Source organism: Choloepus didactylus, chromosome 2 (assembly GCF_015220235.1).
Source record: "Choloepus didactylus isolate mChoDid1 chromosome 2, mChoDid1.pri, whole genome shotgun sequence".
Taxonomy (NCBI): domain Eukaryota; kingdom Metazoa; phylum Chordata; class Mammalia; order Pilosa; family Megalonychidae; genus Choloepus; species Choloepus didactylus.
In genome coordinates this window covers 239,013,880-239,035,992 of record NC_051308.1, presented here as the reverse complement: position 1 = coordinate 239,035,992, position 22,113 = coordinate 239,013,880, and the positions used below count along the sequence as shown (strand labels likewise).

At 42.4% G+C, this 22,113-nt stretch overlaps 1 protein-coding gene across 1 annotated transcript; it reads right to left on the bottom strand.

Moving 5' to 3' along the window:
• Positions 1-9,642: 9,642 nt before the first annotated feature.
• On the bottom strand, positions 9,643-21,284 carry DFFA (DNA fragmentation factor subunit alpha). The gene is made up of 6 exons (XM_037828549.1): positions 21,101-21,284; positions 19,100-19,261; positions 17,742-17,884; positions 13,866-14,055; positions 13,495-13,646; positions 9,643-12,014 (listed from the first exon to the last, which is right to left on the bottom strand). Exons 1-6 carry the CDS (start codon positions 21,234-21,236, stop codon positions 11,802-11,804), a joined length of 996 nt encoding a protein of 331 aa, XP_037684477.1. The 5' UTR covers positions 21,237-21,284; the 3' UTR covers positions 9,643-11,801.
• Between the last annotated feature and the right edge of the window lie 829 nt (positions 21,285-22,113).

Here is a 22,113-nt window from a genome sequence, read left to right as displayed (position 1 = left end):
AGTTCCCCCAGAACACTTCAGTCAGTTTTCTCTCCTCTCTCTTGGTTTGTGAGCCATGCTGTCAGGAGCCCCAGTCCAGTTGTCTTCTCTTCTCTTTGGGGTTTCTTAGAGCTCCGGGGTGTGCCTTTCCCCTCATGGGGCAGGAGGGGTAAGGAAAAGGGACTGGTACCCATGGAACTCTTCCTGTGTGCTGGATGTCATGCTGGGGGCTCCACATATTATCTCACTGAATCTTCACAGCTCTAGCAGGGGAGATCTGATTCTCCCCATTTTACTCCTGAGCAAAGTGAAACCTGAAGGAGTTAACCACCTGCCCAGGGTCATCAGGCTGCTGATCAGCAGAGGTGGTGTTCACAGCCAGGGTGCTGCCTCTAGGGTGAGCGAGAGAGCAAAGGGCATGCACTCTGGATGGAATTTATTCCATCCATGCCCAAGTCTGGTCAGCAAAAGACACCCCAAAGCCTGATTCTCCAATGCAGATGCTAAGCTGTGGACATAGAAAAGCACTGAATTCAAGCTTAATGGCTCCAGCCTGTGCAAATCACTCATCACTGGATCTCAGAGAATAATTGTAACACAGTGTGTCACATCAGTGAAGGAAAAGTGGATCATAAAGTTTTCCATCCGCATTGTACATTTCAACCAAAGATGCATTGGTTAGTTTCATTTTGGGGAAGCTCTCTTTAAACTCCTCCTCAAGCATTGTGTACAGAATAGATACCAGTGGGCTTTCCAAAGGTCACACAGATCTAGATTTGCATCCTGGTTTTGCAACTCGAGAAACTGTTTGACTTTTCGAAATGTTGGGCTCTTATCAGTGAAATGGGGTTAAAAATGCCTCCCAGTGAGGTTGTATGTGACAATAAAAGGAAATGATTAGAAGCTATTACACATCTTATCTTTATAGATTTCTACAGCTCCCAAAACTCGGTGTACATATGGCTAGAAATGGGGACCTGTGTCTGCTGGACCTGTGTCTCCTGGCTGGAGGGTTGTAGAGGGCACCTGGTTGGTATGGGCCTTTTGACATGAAGTTCTCCAACCAAATGAGAAAATTGACTTGATTTTCATGTAATCTTTTGGATTATTTGGCATGTTTATGCACAACCTGTTTATTTTTTAAATTCATTTTTATTGAGATATATTCACATACCATTCAGTCATACAAAACAAAGCGTACATTCAATTGTTTACAGTACCATTATATAGTTGTGCCTTCACCAAAATTAATTTTTGGCATTTTCATTACCACACACACAAAAATAATAAGAATAAAAATTAAAGTAAAAAAACACAGGGTGCCTTTTTTCTTTTTTTTTCCTTCCCCCATTTTTCTACTCATCCATCCATAAACTAGACAAAAGGGAGTGTGGTCCATATGGCTTTCCCAATCACATTGTCACCCCTCAAAAGCTACATTTTTATACAATCATCTTCAAGATTCATGGGTTCTGGGTTGTAGTTTACAACCTGTTTATATTTTAGATGAGTGATCTTACAGTTTTCAGGGATTATAACCCAGGGATGGTTAGAGTTTGTAAGGAACAGCTGACTCTGCTAGCATATTCCCATGAGCTGCTCCCCCCACCCCCCACCCCCACATTCCACCCAGGGTTTGGTTTACTCTGGAAGTTCCAAGGTGATGTTGCTCATCCTTTACAATCCTCTTCAATGACTATTATAATCACAGTTGAATTGTGACCCCCCCAAAAGAAGCATTGAAATCCTAACCCCAGGACCTCAGAATGTTACCTTATTAGGAAATAAGATCTTTGCAGATGGAATCAAGTTAGGATGAGGTCAGATTGCATTAGGGTGGGCTTCATCCAATGCCTGGTGTCGTATAAGAGGGAAACTGGGACACAGAGACAGGCACATGGGAGAAGAACAAGTGACAGTGGAGGCAGAGATTAGAGTGATGTGTCTACAAGCCAAGGATTGCCAACAACCCCCAGTAGCTGGGAAGAGGCAAGGAAAGATCCTGCCCTAGAACCTTAAGAAGGAGCACAGCTTTGGCAGCTCCTTTTGGACTTCTGGCCCCCAGAACTGTTGGAGAATATGCCAGCTTGTGGTACTTTGCTGCAGCAGCCCTGGAAAATGAAGATGGAGTTAAATGGCAGAAAGGAGTTCCAGGGGGATGAGAGGCTTTTTCACAGACTTCACTTCTTCGGAGTCCTGGAAGCTCATCTGAACCTTCACTAGATCACTGGCTCGACAGACGATTAAACATATGAAGAAGCCAATGTCTTTAAAATAAATATGCCTGTTAACACAGAGTTTGGTGCAATTTACATTTTAAAAAAATTCTTACCTTCTTAATTACATTAATTACTCAAAAAGTTTGAAATAAAAGAGCCTGTGTTATTTTTTAATACATTAACTGGCGTTGGGCAGTTTCAAAGTGTGCCTTTCTCTACGTAGCAGCAGCTGGAATACACGGGGAGACGTGTACGCTCAGCTTGTCCACTGCTGATACCTTAAAACCCAGATGTCCAAGAAATGTTCATCAGGGCATGCTAATTCCCTTTACTGAATTAGAGAATCTATAAGGAACCCTTCGAGGTCACGTGGTCCAACTCCCCCACCAGCACAGGAGGCCCTCTACAGCATTCCTGACAAATGCTGTTCCCAGGCTCTGTCAACTCCTCCAGGGACAGAGAGCCCATTAGCATACAAGGGACGAACAGCCCTTTCCGTTGTTGGGCACTAATTACAAGATACTTCTGTATACAGAGAAAAATCTTCTACCTTATGACTTCTTTGGGTTCCAATTGTGCCATCTAGAGTAAGCAATCTGTTTTACAAAATAATTGAGTTCTAAGTTCCTTTTAATCCAAGATACCATTGTACATCTTTTCAGAAACACATTATTGCATTAAATATTAAATTTTCACTTCTATGAGGGCAGGCTTTGGGGTGCTATACAGTGATAGCTCAGTGCCTTGTGGAGTGCCTGGTGTGGGAGGCACTGTGAATATTTGCGCCCTATGGTGTAAGGTGTGCTCCTGGCCCAGCAGAACCTTGTTTAGGTTACATGGCTCTAATTGGGTTTCTAACGTAAGAAGCTCTTTATGCTGTAAGGGAGTAAGTGGTTGAGGGTATCTTCTTAACCCCTAATGTTTACTAGGTGCTTACTCTTGTTCTGCTTGTGCCAAGGGCTTCTCATGACCTCCCTTGGTCCTCACAACTCTGTGAAGTAGGTATTATCCCCGTTTTATAGATGGGGAAACTGAGGCCATCAAGAGGTTAATTAAATAGTAAAACCAGGATTCTGGTCTAGATTCCTCACCTTTAAGTACTAAGATGTGTTTCCACCACCTTGGAAATAGGCAAAGAGAGAAGACATAGCCTTTCCTGACCTGCAGCTCACACTCCTCACTGACACTGAAAACTTAGTTCTTTTCTTTCATTTGTAGAGTATGTGTCCTGCCTCCCAGTGAGGCCGTAACAGCCCCATAAGGGCATGGATAGCATGGGTCCTTTTGTTACATGAGTTCTGTACAAAAGGTGGGTGCTCAGAATGTATTTAACGAGCACGTTTAATAGAATCTGCAAAATATCCTAAGGATATAAAAAAGCTGGCTGAGCTGCCGTGGATTTCTCACTTGCAAGAACACCTCAAAAAATTTTAATACCACTTGTTGAATTATCATAGGCAAAAAAGAAACTATTTTGGTACAGAAAAAAAGGACTAAGCAACATAGAGTGTATAAGCCAGGATCATTAGGTCATGTTCATTCCTGGAATCTTAAAATATCTGTATTTTAAAAGCCTGTGATAATAAGAAAGAAGATTGAGATTTCACTTTTGAAGAGAAGTGAACTAGGGCTTTGGAAAACTGAAAATGTCATTCCTCACTTCTGGAAAGAGCCATCAGGTTTTCAGTTGCTTTACTTGTGTTTAGAGTCTTGCCCTGGATACTCATCTGCATGGTTGAAGATCTGTGCATTTGTCTTGTTGATCCTAAGACTTGCACCAGTGGGGAGAATATGAGAGGCAGCGCAGTGAGGGAGGGGAGGAGGGCTCTGGGGAGCTGGTCAAGTGCTGGCCAGGCCAGTGATTCTCAAACAGTGACTGTGAGCTACAGTAAGAAGCACCAATGCACAACATGAAACAATATTTACCCTCACTACACATGATGTGCTGTTTTCTATTCTATTTCATTAAAAAGTACTGGCTTAAGACCCTTTAGGACCTGCCACTGGCAAACACTGGATTAGAGCCTCACTACTCCAAGGGTCAGCATCACCTGGGAACTTGCTAGAGATGCAGCCTCTCCCCCCCCCCCACCCCCCCACTGCCCCTACTGCATCAGGATCTGCAATTTCGTCTGAACTGAAGTTGGCTCCTGTGTACGTTACAACTCGAGAAGGCAGCTGGAGGCAGTAACGGCCCCTCAGGGCCGCCCTTGCCTGCAATTTGGTGAAAATGGGGGCTGCTCTGAGCCCTCACTGCCTCCTGGTTCTTTCTGCTCAGAGCACATTCTGTCGTACTTTTATATGGGCCCAATTTCAGACTCGAAGCTCCTTATTCAAGACTGATTTCATATTGTGTTATGTCACCTGGTTTCGTTCTCATGGCTTTCTGCTCGCCATAAGCACAGTTAGGAGGAAGCCGACTTTCTTGAGAAGCGAGTGCACATGCATTCACATGAAGTGCAAATTCACTCGAAACACAGGAAAAGACCTGAGGCTTTCATCAAGGGGTTAAATCCAACCCGAAGCGCTTTGGGGGGCACTAATTGCCCAGGCTTATGAGTCACAGTTTGAGTATGAGAAAAGAGGGGTACAGGCTTCAGACAGGTTTATATACAAAAAGACAGCTGGAGGTTGAGCCGAGAATCTCCCCCCAGTCCCCCAAAAAGGGACCCAGGACACATTGATTTCAGAGCTGCCCAGGAAATGAGCAGCCATGGAGCCGGAGAAGTGCGACAGCCCACAGGATGTCGCTGCCACTCTGCCTCCTCCTGCTGCTGCTGCTGTCAACGGGCTGCGGGCACTGACACCCGCAGGGACAGCGGGGTGAGTACAGTGTCCTGGCTCAGTCCCAGTCCAGCCCATTGCCTGTCTCTTCAGCATCTCCATGCCAAATGTGTACGTATGTGTGTCGCGGTTGACAAGACGGGACACGGCTGCACTTTGTTGTGTCTCCTCCGTGTCCCTGTGGTACTGCGATACCCCATTTCAGACCCGGCTTCCAGGTGCCTCAGTTGTCCCACCCAGGAAGTCTGCTAGAAACTTCTGCCGCTCCAGGGGAGCCCTGCACGCCAGCCCACTGGAGAAGGAGCAGCTACTGCCGCAGTTGCACGGCCCTCCAGAGCTATAATTTATGTAGGCAAACACGTCCTCTCTGGTGCAGATTAATTGTCATCATTACATGTTCCATTGTGAGAATTTGTAACTTCATGAAGTGATTAATTTTTCCCTCTTTTTTTCCATTTTGAAAAAGTTCCAAGAAAGAGTACATAAACTTGACCATTAAAAATGGATTTTTCTCTGAAATTACCAGATGAGTTGCAGACAGGTCATTTATCATTGGATTAGGCCTAGAAGCTTTCCAAGGACTCTAGAAGACCAGAATCTAAAGTCTCAGATATGATCTGTCTTGAAGAGCAATTTGTGGGCATCCAGGACTATAACCAAAGATGGCAAAAACAACCTAATTAGCCTGATCCAGCTCGGGGGCTCCTGGGTTGCCAACCCCTTGTCAGGGGGAAATGATTTATTTCCTTAACTCCTAATTGAGGACCTTAACAAAGATTTATGGGTAAAACAAGCATTTTTTTTCTTTGAGAATGATCAACTCTTCCTTGAATCAGAGCAGTTTCTTTAAGATATTCTCTTAACTTTCTCATCCTTTAAATTAAAATGGAAATGTGCTTTACGGTTCTGGAACATCTCTTCTTTTCTAAGAGTAACTTTTAATGCTGCCTGAGCCAGACTGCTGATTTTTCTTTCCTTTGTCATCTGCTTCTTTTTAAAAGCATCTGCAGGAAGGGGCAGAAATAAAGAGAATAGCCTCTTGACTGTCCTGGCCTGGTGGTCCGAGTGGACCGCCCTGGCCAGTGCCACGCCCTTTATAGGGAGTCAGCAAGGGAGGTGGCAGGAAGGCTCCCCCCTCCCCTTCAGTGGTGGTGTGCACGCCGGGATCAAACCCCCTGCAAGAATTCCTTCTGGAAGAACTCCTGCAAATAAAACTCCACCATGATTAGTCATGCAAAGGAGTGTAATAATGGACCTGAATAAAATTCATTAAGCAGCAATGATGTGTTTTGTTTATTCATGTTGTCTTCTCTTTCCTATGGAATTTGAAAAGTATTTTTTTGTTTAAGCTCCAATAACACCCAATACTGACAAATTTTTTGATATTTTGGAGCCCAAAGTCAACATTTTTGATAAAAGATTTTTGTAATTTTTGCTACTACTGTCCTCAGTGTAGCCATCGGGTTTTCCTTCCAACCTTCATTATGGTGCTTGGAAGATTTTATGTCCTTGCCTTCCTTCCTTTGATTTAAAACAGCTAAAGTCTACATATTTAATAGTTACAGTTTATTTTGATATAAATTGTCTAACTTAAAAATATTCCCTTCACATTAAAAGAAATTGTCTTTGAATATTGCACTCATAGAACAGAATGATTATTCCCCATGTTTTAGCTAAACTTAATTTAAAAACAAATGTTATGCTATTAACAGACACCAGCATCCCATTGACATGCTTGTAAAAGTGATATCCAAACATGCTCTTCATTAATAACTTCATTTGTTACAACTGTTTTCACAGATTATAGCTTCAAGTTTGCTTTGTGAGGAATGAAGTCTTCTTATAAAAGTTTTATTTCAACCCAAATCCAGTGAGCAGGGCTACTGCCCAGCTTGTAGCCTGTTGGCATCAACTTCTAATCCAAGTACATCCAAAGTCTCCATTGGTGACAAATGAATATGTATAATCTGTATAATTTTCATATTAGGTTCTCCTTTCCTCCGTAATTTTCAGAGCGGACAGTGAAGGATGGTTAGGCAAGGGGAAATGCTTCCATTTACTGGGATGTAATGCCAGAGCCACAGGCAAGGCCCACGGGCCAGGATTTCGGCCAGCCCAAAGGAAGTTAGGAATAAAGAAGCTGCTCAGTTTCAAAACCCTCATCCAATTATAATTCTCTCCCAATAGTGCTGAAACCCTTGCTTGATAATACATATTGTTTATGACTCTTGAATCATAGACTCAAAAGGAAATTTCCAGGGTGAAAGTTTTTAGATACCAAAGTTTAGACTTGGAGATTCATACCTGGTGTTTCTGAAGGAGGCTTAATATTGGAAAAACTGGCTGGGGCTGGCTGGAATACACTGTGGTATTATCCTCTTCTCTGGACGCCGGGGAGCAGACTCACCGAGTGTGCATGCTGACCCTTCTGTTCTGTTTTCTGCGGGGCTGAGCTCATATTCGTAATTACCAGCTGAATAAAGTATAATTTGATGGAAGAGCCTTAATAGCATCCATGTTTCCAAACACAGCAGCTTTGAGACAAGCAGTAATTGGGGCTGTGCACTGGCGGACGGTGCATGCCCAAGAGGCCAGCTGACCCTTAGAACTTGGTCTTTGAAGGCTTCTTCCTAGATGGAAAGCTGTACGTTGTCTTTTTAGCCTTGATGGGGGTCCTACGCACAGAGACCTTAAGCTGGGGAGTTTTAATTTTTAACTAAATAATATTGAAGGCTAATGAGGCTATACTAACAGGACTGCTAGGAAATCTGTCGGGTCTAAGCAGACCATAGTTCAGGAGACTTGAGTGAAATGTTAATTGGCATCAGCTGCATGTTAGAGTAATCTGCTCATGATTAGGAAATTAAAATAAAATGGTAATTTCTTGCCATCAGGTAGCCTTTCCTCAAAGTATATGTAGTTCGGCATGGTCAAGTTTGTAGATCTGGACCGTTAGAAAGTTAATGGCTTTGAGTTCATTCTCTTGCTATTATTTCCAGTATTTGGCAGCAGAATAGATCCTTAACTGCCGAGGAAGAAATGAATATGACATAAGCATTCAAAAGATCCATTCATACTAGATTTCAGGACTGACAGCCAGCCACACCAGGCTTGAGGAAGCTCAGACCAGTGAACTCACAGGAGATATGTAACAACTTCACTCAAGCAGTGCCTGCTAAAGGGAGAACCCATGTTTTAATAGCAGCCTTTTCAGTGGGGATATGGATTCTATTTTGAACACATCAGAAAAAGAAAAAATCATGCAGGAATTAAAAAGAAGGAACTTTTCTTGTTTTTAGACTAGAAGAGGAAAAGAACAGCTGGGCAACCTGTTACTTTCGCTTTTCATAAACCTAATAAAAATTCTTATTTATCCTTTCAATTTGCATTTATAATTAGATAGTTGAGTGAACAAGAATGCATCTGCCTGTCTTATTAAAATAATTATAAGCTGGAGAAAAAGATAGAATTTTTATGGTATTAGTTCTTACAACATGGTATTGAAAAACACTGAAAGAAATCTAGTATCTTTGGTGACCTTGTGGGTTCACCTCCTTGTAATTGCTCAAGTGTTGTCTCATCTAATTCTAGTAAATAGCCAACTTTGGAGTTCTGCAAAATGAAAGTGCAATGGACCTGGGGAGTGAGCCTGTCCTCCTCACTGGGGATTTGAGAATCACGCTTGTCAGAGCTGTGCACGGGATTCAGGCATAGGTGGGCATTTTGACTACATTTCCAAGGCCCTTAGAATCCTCAGGGAACAGAAGACACAGTCAAAATAATGTAAGGCAAAACCCTACAAATAAAATAAGAAAAACTCTGAAGGCAAAAAGAAAATTGAATAGATAATTAGGAAATTAAACAGCTAAACAATCTGATAAGTAAAGGCACATTAATTCTTATAATTAATGCAGGTTTTTTTTTTTTTTTGACAGACTACTATTATTTTATTCCTTTCTGGAAAATGAAAAATCCATTAGTTTTTTTTCCTTTTGCTTTTACTCAGAAATTAAAGGTTGGGAAGTGGTAATTAGCACAGCTCCTGTCAAAGCCAATTGCCTAATGGGGACCGACATTTGACTTAAGTTGAAAGAATGGAATATGGCTAATGTAGAGTTCATTAGTCTCAGCTGCTTTCCTTGACATTTTTTTTCTCCTACCATAAGAACAGGCAGGCCCTGCCCTCTCTGTAGCTCCTATTTTTAGCCATATTGCTGTGCTGCAATGTTTCTATTCTACAGGGCCTGGAGGTACAGTGGTGTGGGGAAGGCGAATGGTCGCAGGGACAACATAATGTGTTTATATAAAAAACACATCTGGGCTGGTTTGCAGACTAGGGTATATAGACTGGGGCCTCCCAAGGATGCACCTCCTTCTTTGCTCTTGCCCCCCATTTCTCTGCCCCTGGGGAGATGAAAAAGGAATCACTGTTCCACGATGTTCTCTTCCTCATGTAATCCTTTCGACAGTGGGGCATTGGCTGAGAATGAGGTTGGAGAGGTTAGACTCAGTGCAGGTCTCCTCACTCCAAAACCCAACGTGCTTTTCCCATTATCCCATGTGGCCAGGACACATGGTGGATTTGTTTCATCAGATGTGGGATTCCAAAACCAACACCCAGTGCGGCCAACTAAAGCTCTGTTCTATTATAGCCAACTGAAACAGTTCAAGAAAATATCTTTAATTCAGTGGGGCAAAGAAGGAGGTTGTCAGTATAACTGGTGAATAAAGATACCATTTGATACTTCCGGAATCCAGGGCTCCTCTACTATGCTGACCACAGTGTTCACTGAGGCGCATTTATCATTTCATCCCACCAGCACGACTGTGGTTAGAAGTCTTTTGACAATTACACTGTAGATACATTTCGCATTTTCCAGTTGGTGTGGACTCCAACTCCACTGGTACCACAAAACCAGGAACCAGGGTGCAGAATAGAGTGGGAAAGTGGAATTAAGAGAACATTCGGAACAGAATTAGAAGCAGCCCTGTCTTTGAATCCTGGCTTCTAAACTTCCCGCTTGAGTAAGATGAGCGGTGGCAAGATCTGCCCTGCATCACTCTCTTGGTTTGGGGAGGCTCCAAGGTGATAAAGGCTGGCACACACTGCTGATGGCAAACTGCCCCAAGTCCCTGGCAGAACATAACTGTCCCTCTAGGTGCATTTTGAAAACATGGGGGTGGGGGAATGCTTTTCTTCGTCACCTCAAAGACTGGAGGTTGCGGCTGGCACTGAGCGGGCAGGGTTGGGATGGCTTTTTCCTGCAGTGTCCAGGCCAGTCTCATGCAATGAAGGGTCCCATATCCCATGAGACTTCTGAATTTCATGCTGGACATTCAGGTAGACGAAAAAACCTGTTCAAACTTATCTTGGCCTGAAATGCAATTCTGTTCTGTATATCAACACAAAGTATTTTTTTTTCCCAGTTTCAATGTACCTTGGATTTTCTAGAAATGCAGCTACCTTGTAAATCAAGGGAAGATAAGTTATTTTGTCCAGAATTTAACCGTTTTTGAAAATCCCATCACCAAGGGCAGTGCTGCTTGTGGTATCTGAGCTGACAATCACTATGCTCCCCCATGCCAATCTCCATCGGTCAAGTTCAAAGTAATTCAGTGTATGCATACAAGCATCAGACAACTTCATTGTGCCTTCTGGTAGAGTCAGGCTCAGACAGTGAGATGCTGAGATACAATGTCATTTTATTATAAAGTATTTTCCCTTTAGCTTCTTCTGTAATATTACATTCGGGTATTATGTCAATGTTTTTGAAAGTATGTTTGTAGGTAGGTTATAAACTAAGGTTTTCATTTAGGGCTAATTAAAGAGGCAATACAAAATATGCTGTTAAAAAAGGAAATGTTGGGGTTAATAAAGTGACAACCAGTGGTAAGGCATTAGTAAAAGGAGACAGATTAGATCTGAGCCTTCCTTGAAGAACAGAGAAGGAAACAGTTCTTTCGTTCTGTTTGTTTTCTGTACTCTCCCTCCATTTAGTTATACTTCTTTACCTAATAATTAGCCGATGTATTTCTTAATAGCATTCTATTTTCCTCTAAGCACGCTTTAAAAAAAAAAAAAGTCAAATAAGCCAATGATAACAAATCACCTTTCCCCTGCAAGGAGACCATACTGTCGATTACAAAACCTGAAGAACCAGTTTGTACAGAAACAGGAGGTGTATAAACCAGAAGTGCTTTGCCGTATACTCAGTCATATCACATGGAAACAGATTTAATGACCTTTTTTGCCCCCCGCTGATAGAACATATTAGAAAACTGAAAAGAGTTTCACAGTCGTAATATATAATTTCACAATATTGAATTAGATATTAAAAATGGTGAATTATACTCTCTGCATGTCCCTATGGTCAGCAAACTTATTATGTGCCTTAAAACGAACAAACAAAAAAATTCATTAACTTGAGAAAGAAGTCTGTGGCCATAATCAGCACTTGGTTATGTCAACTTTCTCTACCATTATTTGTGTTTAAAATTCTGCAGTTCCATCTTTTGAACAAGGATAGTGAGTCCAAAATATGACAATTTCTTTTAAACAGAGAGCATAAGAACATGTAATTAATTACAGGGCATGGGCTAGTGTCAATGTAGCTATGATTCAAAATCGGTGGAAAGGCAGCTGTTGACATGAGGAAACACTTTTCTCAAGGGGGCCTAAACCAGCTGTCAGCCTGTCCCAGAGAACATTTCCAGAGGGTGCAGAGTAGTAGGTGGGTGGTCAAAACGATCAGGGTCACCGTCCTGAACATGAGCCCAAGACAAGGTCGCAGGGCATCCTGGACGTGTTTCTGGCTGGAGCTATGTGAGGTCTGGTTTGCCTCGTTTAGGATTCTGCAGTTCTTCAGGCAGGGAATTCTTCCTGGCTGAAATGTTCCGGAGAGAACGCAAGCTCTGGATCTGCTGGAGGCGCAGAGTTAGCTCCTGCCTACAGGCTTGGAGGACAGTTTCAGTCTTCTTTATGTCCCAGTTCAAAGCAAAAGCCAGTGCTTTGGGGTCTTCCTTGGTAACCAACTGCAGCAAGAATAAGAATCGTTGATGACTACCTCTGCTATCCTTATTTGCTGCTCTAATGTTTTCTTTAGGCAAGTAGGATGCGGCAATAGCGATTCAGGCTATGTCTTTATGCTGAAATGCCGCCACCCGGTTTGTTTCACATTAAATTGCCTTGCACTTTTTCTTACCATACAACACTAACAGGAAAAGATCTTTGGAAAACAATCTTAATGAGAGCAACGAGAAAGTCCCCCACTGTGCTGGTTAGAATCTATTATGAACCCTACAAAAGCCAAGTTCTTTTAATCCAATCTTGTGGGTGCAGACTTATTGTGGGTAGGACCTTTTGATTATACTGTCTCCATGGAGATGTGACCTCACCCGTTCAAAGTGGGTCTAAATCATCTTTACTGGCATCCTCTATGATAGTATAAAAGGCAGAGACATTTTGAAGAGAGCTCAGGATGCTTAGAGAAAAAACACTGAGACATTTTGGAGACAGCCATTGAAACCAGAACGAGAAGAGAAGCTAAGAGATGAAATCCAGAGTTTGCCCCAGAGAAGCTAAGAGAGGATCCCAGATGTTTAGAGAGAAATGCCCTGGGCGAAACAAGCAAGGATGCACAGGAGGTGGGAGAGAGAAGCTAAGACAGAAGACCAGAGACATTTTGGAGAAAGCAATGGAAACCAGAAGCTAACCCTGGGAGAAGCCCAGCAGACTCCGGCCATGTGTCTTCCCATGTGACAGAGGAACCCAAGATGCCATTGGCCTTTCTTCAGTGAAGGTATCCTCCTGTTGATGCCTTAGTCTGGATACTTTTATGACCTTAGAACTGTAAATTTGTAACCGAATAAATCCCCTTTATAAAAGCCAATCCATTTTTGGTATATTGCATTTTGGCAGCTTTAGCAAACCGGGAACACCCACCTACAGGAAATTTAGCCAAGCTCAAGTCAACACAGTTTCCTTCCCTTTTATCTACAACAGGAGGGTATCTGGAACAAGGAAAAGGACAAACATTAAGAAGTAGCACCCACCCTGATGGGCAACCTTCATTAAGTTTCTAGTTCCCTGGACTCAAATAGCCAGCACAAGATGATCTGCTCGTGTTGCTGAGGACCAGTTTGCCTTTTCATGTGGTATTTGACATGCCTCGGGACTGACTAGGGGTCTTCTTCAACCACAGATAGAACTGGAAGCCATCTCAGAAGTCTGAGCCCAGTTATTCATCCCTGTTAGGCTTAGTATTTCTATTTACTGACCTTGGACCAGAAAATCATGTTTGATGATCTGAGGAAGTGCACCTGTTTTAAAAGTCATTTGATTTAGATTAAATGAGATGTTTGTAAGTGCTATAACATAGAATAGGCAAATTGGTAGCTATGATCCAGGGTTGGATGAGTGCAAAATAAAATCCCATACATGTGTCTGCACGGCAATGCTACATCTCTAAGGCAAGTCATTTTCTGGAGTTCAGTGTCCCTAGTTCTTGCCCACCTCCAAATCCTGACTTGATAAACTCAGCTCTGGGGCCGGCTTCTCCTTCAGTGTAGTAAGGATCTGGCTTGTAAGTGCAGTTTCAGAGGACATCTCTCTGCTAATACTCGTGTCAACCACATCCATCTCTTCATTGAACCCGGCTTTGGATTCTGCAAAACAGACGGGAGATGGAGATTATCACACAGTGTAATCACATAGCTATAAAAACCATCAGGAGTAATCAGGTGGTGAGATATAAAAATGATATTTTAAGCTTCCAGCAGCTGTGGCTGCAGTGTTTCTGACTGCATTATAAACATTTTGTTTTTTCCAAAGAAGTGCTCTGCGGGTACTGGGTTCTCAGGTAACAACCCCCACTATAGTCCTACCTGTCTGCTTTGACAAGATGCTGCCCTCCTTCTCCAAAGCCTGCAGATAGAGCTCCAGGAGTTGTTTGGACTGTCGGGCTTCCTCTCTCTGGTCAAGGACCTGCTGGAGGGTGTTCTGGAGCCCCTGGATGGTGACGCAACTTTGGCCTAATTCCTGAGCCAGCTCTGAGCACGGAACATCGATGAGCAGCTAACAAACAAATACAGACTCTAAGAAATCCAAAAATTCTTTCTAAACCTGGTGCTCTAGCTCTCAAATACACCAATTTCAGAAACTTATTTCCTCTATTTCCCAAAGTTCTAATACGGCTAGCTGAGAATCAACACAAAGGAATGTAATTTTTCTCATTTTCCTTTCATAAAAAATTAGGAAAAAAAAACATGCTTTAGTGTCTTTTTAAAAACACATTAATTGATATTAAAAAATCCAATTGTACACAATCTAAAGGAAGAGCACATGTATGATCATTTATACAATGAAATCAATGAGGCTGTTTTAAGCAAAAGTTCCTCTAATGATTTTAACCTGAAACATTTTTTATTATATATGTTCACATAGGAAAATTAAGATCCTAAAACATTTAAAAATATTCTATTTTTAAATGTAACCCATATCCAGCCTTTTAAAAAACACAGTCTGGGAATTAAGGAAGACATGACTTGTTATCTCCTAAATCTGCTAGGATAATAATTTTGGAAAAGGCTCAATCTTTTTGCATATATAGTATTCGATTAAAAAGATCTTAAGAGAAAGATCAATCTATTGAAACTCTTGAGCAGTGTTCTAAATGCAGCTGCATATTAGAATTGCTATGGAGCTTGATAAAAGCAATGAAAATAGCTTTCACTTCTTGAGCACTGACCAGTACCAATGAGAAATGCATGTTAAGACTCTTAGAAAGTGACGGAAAGAGTGACTCCCGATTGGGTAGGGCCTCTTTGAGGAGGTGACTTTTTACTTATTTTAAAATTGCATCAATTTTTAAACTGATAATATTAATACAAAAGGTTCAAAACTTAAGAATTCTAAACATTATGAGGTAGGGACTAGTATTACCTGTTTTATGGATGAGGAAAATGAGGCAAGAACCTCAGTAAGCCCTGGCTCCAATCCTCATAACCCCGCACATTTGAAACCTTGGGCTGGAGGAACAGAATGGTGAACCGTGGTGTATGCATACAATGGAATATTGAGCAACTACAAGAAGGAGTGAAGCTGTGAGACACACAATGAGGTGAATGGATCCTGTACACAGTATTTGAGTGAAGTACGCCAGAAGTAAAGGCAAACACTATAATGCCTCACCAATATGGACTAACTACAATGTGTAAACTCAGAATTGAATCTTAGAACATAGCCTAACGTGGACATGATTATTATAATAGTCCCTAGACTGTAAGCTCTTACAGCAGTCAACTCTATTCTGGAATTGTAATGCCTATCTCTAAACTTTGAGATACTGATCCCTTAGTGTATAACCTGATTGGTCTCTGGAACAATGCATATCTCTGAGACACCTGAAACTCAGAGCTAGAGCTTGGCAGATATGAATGTCAGTATTAGTGCATACAGCAACTGTTAAAAAAAAGCTGAAAAAGAGCCCAGACTTCAATTAGTGATAAGAATGAAGCAGATCTGGTTAAGACTAGGGCAAACCGGGCCAAAGGGTAAAGGTTGAAACTGACCGTGTTTTAAAACTTCAACTTCCATGTGAGACCAAGGGAAGAGATGTCTATTTGGTGCAGGATCTATATTTTCTAAACAATATAACTCTACAGTCGGTTTGTTCAAACACCACAATTACATGGAACTTTGAATAGGAAGTGAGATACGGTAGGTTAGTATAGGTTAGAGTGAAACCTTGGGCTGTCTTCCTCCCTCCCACCTGTTCTCACGGCCCTTGGTCCCCGCAGTGGTGGTGCTGGCCTGTGGTGGCCACGCGGCCAGTGCCTTGACCTCTTTTCCAACTTCCCTTCTGGAACCTGGCCAACAGGAAGGGCTCTGACAAACTCATTCATACTGCGATGTCCAATTCCTAACATGCTCGACATTCTAAGGGTTTACACAATGGGCTAGTCTGTTGGGATGCCACACAACCTAAAGCCCCCTTCCTATTTTTCACAAAAGGAAAAAAAAAAAAAAAAAGAAATCAAGCTTGTTCTTGATTCCCCTCTGCCAGAAACATGCTGGCCTCAATCTTTCCATGCACGGTGGGCTCCTGTGCTTCACTCTGTTTAATCGTCTCCTCTTAAGAACCTAGCACTATTTATCAAATGCATGTTCTCTCTAATTCAGCAATTATACTTCCATGAATTTATTGTATGGATGAGTATGTGTGCAAAATGACATTGGTGTAAATTTTTTTGCAGCACTGTTTGGAATAGCAAAACTGGTAATAACCCAAATCTCCATCAATGGTGGTGGTGGGGTGCACTCGTTAAATAAATCATGGTCCCTCCATGAGTGAAATGCCATGCAGTGGGGAAAAAAGAATGAGAAAAAAACACAAAACAAAACAATAAAAAAAAACAGACACCAGCGTAGGTAAGCTCCCATTTGTGTAAAAAATATATACGTATTTGCATGTTAATAAAATATCTCTGGAATGGAAAACTGATCAATTGTTTCTAGCAAGGGAGAACCAGGTGGAGGCAAGAGCCAGACTTTTCTATATATCCCTTTTAAAACTTTTTCACAGCTTTGTTTAGATATAATTCACACAAAATGCAAATGCAATTTCCTCACATGAAGTCTGTAATTCAGTTTTTTTTTTTTTTTACTGTATTCAGAGTTGTGTAATCATGGCCACAATTAATTTTGGAATATTTTCATAGCCCCAAAGAGAAACCTTGTACCCATCAAGTAGTAACGTCTGATTTCTTCCTAACATCACCAGCCCCTGGCAAGCACTAATCTACTGTGTGTCTCTGTGGATTTGCCTCTTATGGCCATGTCATATAAATGGAATCATATAATATGTGACCTTTTGTATATAGCTTCTTTTATTCAGCATGTTTTCCAGGTTCATCATGTTGTGGCATATATCTGAACTTGCTCCTTTTTATAGCTGAATAATAATCCTTTCCATGGATAAACCACAATTTGCTTATTCATTCATCTGTGAACAGACATCTGTTTTTTCCCACTTTTTGGCTACCTATATATCCTTTTGAACCATGGGAATGTGTTCCTATTACCAACTCAAAATCAAATAATATAAATTTAAAAGAAAACTGAAGTCATGTCTTCAAAGAGGCCTTCCTTGGTCTGCCAACCTCGAGTGGGCCCGCCCATCACTCCCTGCGCATCACCCTGTCTACTAGCTTTTCTTCTTTGCTCTCTGCCTCCTCTCACTGGTATGTATGTTTTGGGAAAGCAGGGACCATGTCTGGTTTGCTCTCCCACTGCACAGAACCATGCAGGCATGGAGAAGAGGCTCAATAAATATTTTTGAATTAACACACTATTTTTATCCTGATTTTACTGAAGAGGAACTGCAAGCAGATAAGTTACTGGCTCATAGTCATATTGATGGAGTTGGAATTTGAATCCAGCTTCCCCAGCTCCACTGTCCACTCCGCCTTCTTAACAGTATACCCTCGACCCCAGAGTCCCCCTAATTAGGGCTAGCACAGGTCTGGGCATCTGTATTTTAAAAAGTGCCACAGGTGATTCTGATACAGGGTGAGGGTTGAAAAATTACCATTCTAAGTGAGAGAACTATAAATGAAGAATTTTTGCTGTAATTTAAGAATTACTAAAAAAAATTAAGAAATAAGATTATGAAATTATTGTGTCAAGAGGCCTGGAAGCTTGAAGGCGGTAGGAGTTGCCGAGGCTGGGTGGCTGCTGCTGCAGGCCGAGGGAAAGCTCACCTGGAGGTCCTCCTCTGACAGCAGGATGATGTTAGATAGATCTTTCTTCAGCTGCCTGGCCACATTCTTCCACTTCAGCCCTGCCCCGCGGTCTGTTTCATCTACATCAAAGGATTCCTGGGAAAGCCAGGCTGTACCGCCATCTGATGTATCGAAGGAAACACTAATCAGTCATAGGTGCCCGAAGAGCTGTTTTCACCATCCTGCCCCATACACAGAGCTCCTGAGGATGGCCCCACAGTCTTCTACTGACAATGGCGAGTAGTTTCAGGAGTGTAAGAAGCACCTTTTCTTGAGGAGTCACAGGAAAACCAATCCCTATGTAGGACCTGGATTTCCCCCCTTCTTCCATCTTCCATTTATTTGTGTGAAACTGCTCTGTATTCTGTGGCCAGAAGCCACAAAACCCAAAGTACAGTCACCACACTTCCCTTTGGCTGGTTTTAGTGTTCAGGTGTGTCCATTTTTGTATACAAAAGCATTCATTCCCCCCAGCATGTTTTCAGTGCTTGGGGATTGGCCCATTTTCTAACTGGGGGAGCTGAAACCACTGTTTACTATCCTATGGACCCAACCATACAAAGGTGGCTGGCACAGCCACTGCTGAAGGGTGATTTTGTCAATTTACTGGTATAGACCTCTTCTCAAGACATTTCCTTGATCACGAGATTAGTCCCCTTTGTATCCAGTCATGAAGATGATGACAGTGATAGGTAACATTTATTGAGCCCTTACTGCATACCAGGTAAGATCTAAATGCTTTATATCAGTGGTTCCAACATTTGGCAACGTCTGGAGACGTTTTTGGTTGTCATATCCTGGGGGTTCAGGGTGCTACTGGCATCTGATAGAGACCAAGGGGGCTGCTAAACATCCCATAATACACAGGACAACCCTCCACAACAAAGAATTTTCTAGCCCCAAATGTCAACAGTACTGAGGTTTATGGATATTGTGTTATATCATCCTTACAACAACTTGAGGAGGTTGATCCTATAATTAATATCTCAGTAGGGCACTGAGAGGACATGTAACTTGCCCAAAGTCACACGGCTGGTAAACAGCAGAGACAGGATTCAGACTCAGGCAGCCTGACTCCCACCTGCAGGGCTGATCTCTCTGCCATAATGCTTTTCAGTTCCTGTGTGTCTGAGTTACCTGAAACTAGGCCCACATCTCATTCATCTTCACCCTCAGAACTGAGCATTGTGTCTGACACACTGAAGGTGGTCAGCAAATGTTTGTTGCATACATGCTTAAAAGCCAGACAAACAGCAACCAGTTGACTGTGCCGTAAAATTAATTATGATGGATGCGGGACTGCATAGGTAATTTTACATACAGCCAGTGTTTCTTACCTGAATTGTTGTATGCCCACTTCTCATCACCAGCCAGTGCCACAAACTTAGTATTGGAAGGCAGACACAGGAAGTAATCGTCATCATCCACTATGGTGCCATCCTCTGCCAGGACGAGGGTAACTGGTGCCAGAGACTTATCAATAGCCAGAATGTCACAGGCTGAGGGGGATAAAATATTTGGCAACTGATGAATTCTGTCTTTCATAGAACTCAAGATCCAAAGAACAAATTCATATTCATATGGAAATTATACCTGTCCTTGCACTATCAACATGTATGCCCCCAGGATCTAGCAGAATTCCTGGCATGTAATAACAGTAATAACTAAAAAAACAACCACAACTATTAGCACCAATCAATATATCTTTACTTAGTGCCTCGCACTGTTCTAAGTGCCTTTCCTATACAGTATTTAATCCTTAAAACATCTCTGCATTATTACTATGCCCATTTTACATTTGACAACCCCAAGGAACAGCAAGTTACCTGGCCAAGGTCACACAGCTAATATGTGGCAGAGCTGGGATTTAAACCCACAGTCTGGCTCCTGAAAATGTGTTTCCTAAAGCTACTCTACATCACACACAGGAGACACTCATGTCTTTACTTGAATGAATGACAAACTATACCAAAGTCTGGCTTGATTCCTTGTGAACAAGACATTTTTCATTCATTTATTCACTGGTCATCTTAAATTCTCCTGTGTCAAAAGTCAAAAAAAGAAAAGGAAGAAAATGCTTTTTTGATCTTTATACCACCTTTCTTTGTGGACTTTCTAACCTATAGTAAAGGATAAGTGAAGCAGAAGGTTGTATTGGTAGCTTGTCATCTTTATTATCTCTGGGAAAGAGGTTTTCTCCATAGCAGCTCTGAACAATCTCATTTAGCCACAGCAAAGCCTATAGTGCGAATGGGACAGGACTAAGCAGAAGTAGCCCAGATACTACAAGTAATGTTAGGCAATGTTGTCTACCACCCAGACAGAAGAGCAAGCCTTGTATAGGCCAAGCCCTCCAAAACACAAGCAACTGGATAAGCCCCTGGGCCAACCAAGTACATCCAGCTGATGCATGGAAGTGGCAATAAGACTTAAGTAACCTAATGCCCAGAAGAAAACATGTGAACACATAAGACAAAATCCATGTACTTGGCTGCTTCTGGGTGTTTGAGACACTTCTATATTATAATCCATTGGGGTTTAAGAAACCCCAAGAGGAAGCACTATTCACACTGGCACACACACTCCATCTACATGCTTGGGGCTGGCTCGCACATTTAACTTGTTTGGATAAACAATTTGTTGCTACGGGCTAACAACATTTGCAAATCATTTGAATATCTCATCTCAAATCAGCCTGAAGGTTGGAACATTTTACAGATCTTTTCAGATTGAACAATTCTGTGACGCAGGGCTGGAAATTATACCATAATCTCTTTGCGGATGGGGAAACTGAGAGCACAGGGATGTTAAATGCAAGGTCAAGCGGCTAATAACAACATGTGGTCAGGGCTCAGGACTCAGGGTTTCTGACAGCTTAGCCATCCATAACACAGTTCCTTTGTCTGGACGTCAAGATCGGTGGGGAGCAGCTCCCTATTCACGCTCAGGTAACTGCCAGAGCGGGTGGTGCACCTCCGCTCCTGCTCGGCTAGAGGTCTCAGGACCGCCTTAGTGAGCCGGAGTGGCTGGAATACCTTGAGCTGGGTTTAGTCTGAAATCTGCGTGCCAAAGCCGAGTTGGTCTTAATTTGCATCTTGCTACCCGCCTACTTTTCCACCATTATGACTCTCACACAGGACAGATGAAGTTACAGCGCCTGTAAACTTCTATTAAACACTTCGGAAACTGTAAAGCTCTATACCCATGAGGATCATTTTCGTGCAGCTTCCCACTGCTCCACCAGAATTACACGCCCCCCAAGTCGCCTCCCAGGCCCCCGCCCGACTGCCTCACCCGGTCGCGTGACCCCCAGTGCCCTGACCCAGTCGGGTACCAACCCTTGTTCCTCAGCTCCTCGAGGCAGGAGGCCGCCACTCCGTGCTGTTCGCGGCTATGGTTGCCGCGCAGCAGACAGGGCTTCAGAGCCCGGATTTCGCCAGGTTCGGTAGCCCGGGTGTCCCCAGACACCTCCATCCTCCTCGAGCAGCGACCCGACTAACGCCGGGAAGTAGGGTAAGTCCCGCGAGGCTGTACCCCCTCCCTCACCCGCGGCATGCCGGGAGATGTAGTTCCAGCCGTGCCTAATCACATGCGGGCGTCGGGGCACGTTGGGAGTTGTAGTCTCTCAATCTAAAATGGACTTGCATTTTCTTAACCTTGTGCTTTTCAGCCCAGCAATAGTTTGTTTTCCGCCTTTTATTTTGGAGTTGCAATTGCACCTTAACAAATGAGGCCAATAGGAATTCATTTTGCATTATGAAGTACACGCATGTATACTCCCTTGAATTTTTAGAGCACCTCATTTGCATTTATAGTGCATAATATTAATACGCAAACAAGACAGTTGATTGGTTTTCCTTTTTCAATCTGAAAAGATCTGTAAAATATTCCAACCTTCAGGCTGATTTGAAGGAAGTCAATTTTTTTTTTAAATTCAGTTTTATTTGAAATATATCCATATACCATACAATCATCCATGGTATACAATCAACTGTTCACAGTATGATCATATAGTTATGCATTCATCACCACAGTCTATTTCTGAACATTTTCCTTACATCAGAAAGAATCAGAATAAGAGTAAAAAAAATAAAAGTAAAAAAAGAACACCCAAACCATCCCCCCCATCCCACCCTATTTGTCATTTACTTTTTGTCCCAATTTTTCTACTCATCCATCCATACACTAGATAAAGGGAGTGTGATCTACAAGGTTTTCACAATCACACTGTCACCCCTTGTAATCTACATTATAATATAATCGTCTTCAGGAGTCCAGACTACTGGTTTGGAGTTTGGTAGTTTCAGGTATTTACTTCTAGCTATTCCAATACATTAAAACCTAAGAGGTG